We start from the raw sequence: 6,000 nt of genomic DNA on the forward strand, positions 1-6,000 counted from the left end.
GAACAACCCACAAATCACAAACACAAAGATATTTTGTTGTCTTTGCACAAACCAAAACCTTGTGTTTAGTTTTATTTTCGTGAGACATTACACAATGGGCAAGCAAAAAGAGGAGTTCATGTGTGAAGCACTAAGCAAAAAAAAGAAAGAAAAGAAAGAAAAAAGAGAGAATTAGTAAGATAAAAAAGAGAAACAAACAAGCGTGGTGTTTGGGTTTTCGAGCCTTTGAGGTTGGTGGGTGTGTTGTTGTGAATCTCTAAGTTTTTTTTTTTTTTAACTTTATACGTATAAAACAATGTTTTTTTTTTCTTTCATTTTTTCATTTTATTTAAGCTTTCTTGAGAGCAAGATTGAGCATATATAGATCTCTTCTAAAGGTCTTGAGAGTCTTGTGTGCAATAATAACTTCTTGAAGAGAAAAATGAAGTTTATGAAACTTGGAACCAAACCTGATTCGTTTCAATCTAAAGGAGACAATGTTAGGTTTGTAAAACCAGTTTTTTTTTTTTAGCTCTTTGTCTATCTCTCTAATGATTCTTGAGCAATGTTTTCGTGTAACTGATATTGTTTTTTTTGGTCTTAGGTGTGTAACAACTGAGTTAGAAACAGAGATCATCGTCATCATTGGCAATGTCAAATTCTATCTCCATAAGGTATGAATAAAAGTCTATAGCTCTTGAAACATATCAAAGAACAAGAGTTTATGTTTTGTGTGTTTTTCTTTTCAGTTCCCGTTGCTGTCGAAAAGCGGATTCTTGCAGAAACTCATAGCAACATCTAAAAATGAAGAGAAGGAGAAGAACCAAATTAAAGAGATTGACATATCAGAGATTCCTGGTGGTTCAGTTGCTTTTGAGATTTGTGTCAAGTTCTGTTACGGCATCACGGTAACTTTAAACGCTTACAATGTGGTCTCGGCTCGTTGCGCGGCTGAGTTCTTGGAGATGAATGAGACGTTTGAGAAAAGCAATCTTGTTTACAAGATTGATGTTTTCTTGAACTCAACTATCTTCCGTAGTTGGAAAGATTCTATCATTGTTCTTCAGACCACTAGAGATCTCTTGTCTAATTATTTGGAGGAGCTTGTGAAGCGTTGTCTCCACTCTATTGCTTCAATAGCTTCGATAGACACCTCAAAGGTCAAGTGGTCTTATAGTTACAACAGAAAGAAGAAGCTTGAGAAGGTGGGGAAACCAGAAGAAGCGGTTCCAAAAGACTGGTGGGTCGAAGATTTATGCGATCTTCACATTGATTTGTATAAACAAGTCATTGAAGCAATCAAGAACCGAGGGAAAGTACCGAATAACGTTATCGGTGAAGCGTTACACGCTTATGCAAGAAGAAGAATAGCTGGTTTTAGCAAAGGTTCAGTGCAAAACATTGATAGATCTTTGACTGATATCATAGAACTTATCCCGGATGAGAAAGGAAGTGTTTCTTCTAGTTTCTTGACCAAGTTACATCGAGCATCGATCTTTCTCGGATGTGAAGAAACCGTGAAAGACAGGTTAAAGAAGAGAATCAGCGAGCAGCTTGAAGAGGCAACTGTGAATGATATCTTAATGTATGATTTGGATATGGTGCAAAGCCTAGTGAAGGAGTTTATGAACATGGATCCAAAAACTCAATTGAAAGTATCAGTCGCAAAGCTCATTGATGGATACTTAGCTGAGAAATCAAGAGATCCTAATCTTTCTTTACAGAACTTCCTCTCTCTCCTGGAGACACTCTCTAGCTTCCCAAGACTGTCTCATGACGGGTTATATCGCGCAATTGACATGTTTCTCAAGGTAAAAAAAAAAACAAGATTCAAAGACGCATTTTTTTCAAAACGATTCTTGATTGACATAGGGTTTGATTTTGGCATATTTTTTCAGGAACATTCGGGGATTAGCAAGAGCGAGAAGAAAAGATTATGCGGGTTAATGGATTGCCGGAAACTATCCGCGGAAGCGTGTGAACATGCGGTGCAGAACGAACGTTTGCCAATGCGGGTGATTGTGCAAGTTCTCTTCTTTGAACAGATTAGAGCCAATGGTTCATCAACAGGATACAGCACTCCTGAGCTTACTACCACCACTCTAAACACTGAGGATGAGGAATGGGACAATGAGAAAGAGTTTTGATCTCATCATTATTGAATCTTTTCTCATTTGTTTCTTCAGAACTACGTCAAACTTTTGAGTTTCTTTTATTAGTTTTCTGAATTGGAAACATTTTGATTCTTGACCTTTGTAAATGGGTCAGAACCGTTAGGTAGTAATGGGCTTTGTATCTGGCTTGAAGCTGTGCCCATCTCAATTTTTAACGAGGCTAAAGTCAGAAGGAAAAATTATGCATTTGTAATCCAAAAAAATACCGCAAAATTTTAACCAAAATCGAATCAAATTTATCTAAAATCGTATTAGTTCCATTGTTCTTAGAAGAAACTGAACTAAAACCGAATTGATTTTAGCTGAAACAAAACAAACTCAATTAACAAGTTTTATAAAATCTTTTTATTTACATATTTTATAATATGAATTAAAGCATATATTGATTGTAAATTTTTTTAGTTTACCAAAACCAAACTGAAGTCCAAAGTAAAGTCCATTCTAGTTTTTTGGATTCTCTCACTTGTACACTTTTGAAAAACCTTTCAAAATAATTAAAGATAATTATTATTTTGCAAGATAACCTTCTATATAAAAAAAAATACAAATTTATAGTACAATCTCAAAAACTACTAGTAATATAGTTTTTTGACATCTGTATAAATCGTTTAAACGTGATTTAATGTGACAAAGTAGAAAAATAACCTCCATATCAAATAAATGCATCTCAATATCACGTTTAAAGCCATTTTTTATCACGTTTTCTTTAGTTTATATTGATCGTTGTCGAAATATACGGATTGTCTTGCCAAAAAGGCACTTGTACGAGTTATTCTTTTTTCTCATGTAAACTCTGACATTCCGGACTGATTCTCCGGAGGAAAGCCAACTCCTATTAGTTTTTGCTTCCAAGATACAGTCCTTTCTTGAATAAATGACATGACATCCGTGTAAATTGTTTAAAACGTTAGTCAAAACGTTTAAATACATCTTTTAGTATGTTTTAATTAGTATACTCCTTCTGTTTTATAAAGAATGATGTTTTGATATTTTCTTGTTTCGCAAAAATTGATGTTTTACATATTTTAATTCATTAATATTAGTATTTTGTTAGCTTCAAGAAATAATCTTTGATAAAATTTGAATTTTTGAAATGTTATGGCTTATAATTAAATAATATTTTTTCAAACATTCAAAATAATCAAGTGATTCTCTCTACTTTTTATTTTATTCTAATCACAACTAGTTAAAAAAAAAAACTCAAAATCAGAATAACAAAATCATAAACAGATTCCCCACAAAGCAAATAATATATTTCATCTAAGATTCTCATAATAAAAATATTACATTCAAAATTCTCTTAATAAAAGAATACTAAATTCAAAAATAAAAATCTATTACATCTTCTCCGCTTCCCAAAAGTTTAAAAAGACATCTTAATCTAACAAAAGAAAGCTAATTAATAATATTCCTTTCCTTAATATAAATTAATTACGTCATTTTTTAAAGTTAATAAAAATTAAAATTCTCTTGGGTCAACAAAAATAGATTCACCAGGTGAAGACTTAGTCCAATCACCAACAGACCCGTCACTGTAGTCTTCTCCAAGCCGTTTCATACACCACAAATCCTCGGCGCACGATAGCACTTTCCAATGTGGTATCCCTCGCCGGAGCGGCTCACCTCCGGCGACTTCCGCCGCTACAACACTACATCCTCCTTCCTTGGCCATATTATGCGCGTGATTACACAATGCTTTCACCATTTTCTCTGCGCATGGTCCTTCTCCGCCGATTCCGTACATAAAATGTAGCCCGAACGGTCGGAACACCGCCGGAATTGACGGGATTTTCAAAAACGGCAGCGTTTTATCAACCAAACGCGTCGTTTTAGCTAACACCCGCCTCAATCTCGACGCGCCGCGAACTTCTAAACGAAATGAATCGTTACAATTCCACACACTTAAAACCGCCCATGAATCGGGTGGATACTCCAAGAATTTAGCTGAACCGGGCCAAGAACCGAACCCGGATCCGTAACAACTGCCACGTGGAACAGCGACGAATGTTCCTAACGAGAGTTTGTTATTCAAAACCGAATCAATATCTCGGGGAAAAAACTCAGTCGTGCTAAACCGGATCCGGTACAGTAACTCAGCGTCAGTTGGGTCAAGCTTGATTATAGTCACCCGACGAGAAATGTTAACCCGGTGCGCGTAAACCGGGTTAACCAAAATCGATGGTTTACGAAACTCGGAGTAACCACATTTTCCCGTGAATAGGTTAACCGAAGCGTGGTTGTCGTTTTCAGTTGCGAAATATGAATACTCAGCGCCGTTTTGACTAAACCAATCTTCCATAGCCTTCACGAGCTTAAACCCTATCCTTTGCCTCCTGAAGTAATTAAAAACGTGATTAGTTTAGTCTAAGCTCACAGTAATTAAGTATAAATATGTAACGCTAATTACGTGAGGCTTATTAAAAAAAAACGTTACCGGTGCGTAGGAGAAACGCGAAGGCCCAAAATGTAAGCGAGTTTAGTGTAAAGAGGTTTGGTAGTAACGACGTCGTTTTGAACGTTTTGAGTTAAATCAAGTCTTTTGGTTGTGCTACCACAAGTAACGGTTTTAATACATCCTCGTATCATTCCAACTAACTCTTTCTTCTCATCCGTACCAATCTCAGCCACCTGTTACAGTTTCCAAGTTTTTGTTAAAACGTTTTTTTTTGTGTATTTTTAAACTAAAACAAAACAAATTAAATTTAAACTTTTGTGTTAGTTAGTTAGTTCATGTCTTTTGCTTCTTTACCAAATGACCTTGACGCAAGAAGGTGAATGTCGTTTCACTTATCATTTTTAAAAACAAATATTAAAAGAAAAAAAAATTGGTTAATTGGTTCATAAATTTGTAGTTTGGTTTATAATAGAGATATAACTTGAATACTTTTGGTTGACAAAAGAGAAAAAAAAAAACTTGAACAACTTTGGTATAGTAAAAATGAATTGTTTTTTATAATATTTTGGAGTTTTTAGAGAAAAATAATTACCAGCATGAGGTAAGAATGTGAATGTCGTTTCACTTATCATTTATAAAAAAAAAATCAAAAATCATTTAATTTGTTGATACCAAAAAAAAAAAAAATTGGTTAATTGGTTCATAAATTTGCTTTCGCCACTGTAATAAAAATAAAGAATTTTGTTTGACAAATGAAAACAAATTCTTGAACAACTTTGGTTTTTAACTTAGGTTTTGGAGAAAATAATTACCAGCATAAGGTAAGAAGGTGAATGTCGGATACGGCAAATAGGGTCACCTAAGAGATCAGTGAAGAGAGAAAGCTTTCCGGTTGGGCCAACTTCGCAACGCCGTTCAACTTCTTCGACGGTGGCTAAGTCTTTACTCGGGTCGTATTCTCTTACCTCCACGACCACCGTCGTCATATTCTCTGTTTTGTCTTTTTTTTTTCAAAATCCCTAATAAGTAATAAACAAGAAACAGAGGAGGGAGAGAGAAGAAAGAAGAGAGAACTCTGAGAAGTGTGAAGTAGTAAGTAGCTTAGGGTTTTTTTATAAAAGAAAGAAGTGAGACTGATGCAATTAAAAAGTCAGCAGATTTTCCGAGGACATAGGATTTTTTTTCGTTTTTATTTTTTGTAACGTAAATTAACGTGAGGTATAAGCAAAGAGAACACAAGAGCTATGGATTTGTAGGCTTTGAATAGATGTTCCGAGTAAAGCGGAATAATCCGTCAACGATTTAGTTTATTCTATTTTTAGAACAGAGAATAATTCGTTATGCACTAAGTTTATTTAATGTAAAAGTGATCCGTAATTAGTTGACACTAGATTTGTTCTGCTTTTTATTATCGTACCATTACGATTTAAAAATTATTATTAGTAAATAGAA

General features: G+C 34.5%; 2 protein-coding genes across 2 annotated transcripts; one reads left to right on the top strand and one right to left on the bottom strand.

The window, feature by feature from the left end:
- The first annotated feature begins 414 nt into the window (after positions 1 to 414).
- Positions 415 to 2,353, top strand: LOC17889289 (BTB/POZ domain-containing protein NPY4). Its single transcript, XM_006295816.2, has 4 exons — positions 415 to 483; positions 584 to 653; positions 729 to 1,790; positions 1,878 to 2,353. The coding sequence occupies exons 1-4, from the start codon at positions 422 to 424 to the stop codon at positions 2,124 to 2,126; spliced, it is 1,443 nt and encodes a 480-aa protein (XP_006295878.1). The 5' UTR covers positions 415 to 421; the 3' UTR covers positions 2,127 to 2,353.
- A 1,079-nt stretch (positions 2,354 to 3,432) lies between these two features.
- LOC17889091 (probable N-acetyltransferase HLS1-like) lies at positions 3,433 to 5,538 on the bottom strand. Its single transcript, XM_006295425.2, has 3 exons — positions 5,361 to 5,538; positions 4,588 to 4,781; positions 3,433 to 4,486 (listed from the first exon to the last, which is right to left on the bottom strand). The coding sequence occupies exons 1-3, from the start codon at positions 5,532 to 5,534 to the stop codon at positions 3,613 to 3,615; spliced, it is 1,242 nt and encodes a 413-aa protein (XP_006295487.1). The 5' UTR covers positions 5,535 to 5,538; the 3' UTR covers positions 3,433 to 3,612.
- Between the last annotated feature and the right edge of the window lie 462 nt (positions 5,539 to 6,000).

The sequence above is a fragment of the Capsella rubella genome, unplaced genomic scaffold, assembly GCF_000375325.1.
Source record: "Capsella rubella cultivar Monte Gargano unplaced genomic scaffold, Caprub1_0 scaffold_4, whole genome shotgun sequence".
In the NCBI taxonomy this organism is placed as follows: Eukaryota; Viridiplantae; Streptophyta; class Magnoliopsida; order Brassicales; family Brassicaceae; genus Capsella; species Capsella rubella.

Excerpts from the sequence above, each read along its gene's own strand:
- LOC17889289 (XM_006295816.2), top strand. The coding sequence starts at position 422 with ATGAAGTTTATGAAACTTGGAACCAAACCTGATTCGTTTCAATCTAAA. Across the intron at positions 484-583 it reads TCTAAAGGAGACAATGTTAG|GTGTGTAACAACTGAGTTAG; the intron begins GTTTGTAAAACC and ends TTTTGGTCTTAG. Across the intron at positions 654-728 it reads TCAAATTCTATCTCCATAAG|TTCCCGTTGCTGTCGAAAAG; the intron begins GTATGAATAAAA and ends TTTTCTTTTCAG.
- LOC17889091 (XM_006295425.2), bottom strand. The coding sequence starts at position 5,534 with ATGACGACGGTGGTCGTGGAGGTAAGAGAATACGACCCGAGTAAAGAC. Across the intron at positions 4,782-5,360 it reads CACCTTCTTACCTTATGCTG|GTGGCTGAGATTGGTACGGA; the intron begins GTAATTATTTTC and ends AAACTGTAACAG. Across the intron at positions 4,487-4,587 it reads CGCGTTTCTCCTACGCACCG|GAGGCAAAGGATAGGGTTTA; the intron begins GTAACGTTTTTT and ends TAATTACTTCAG.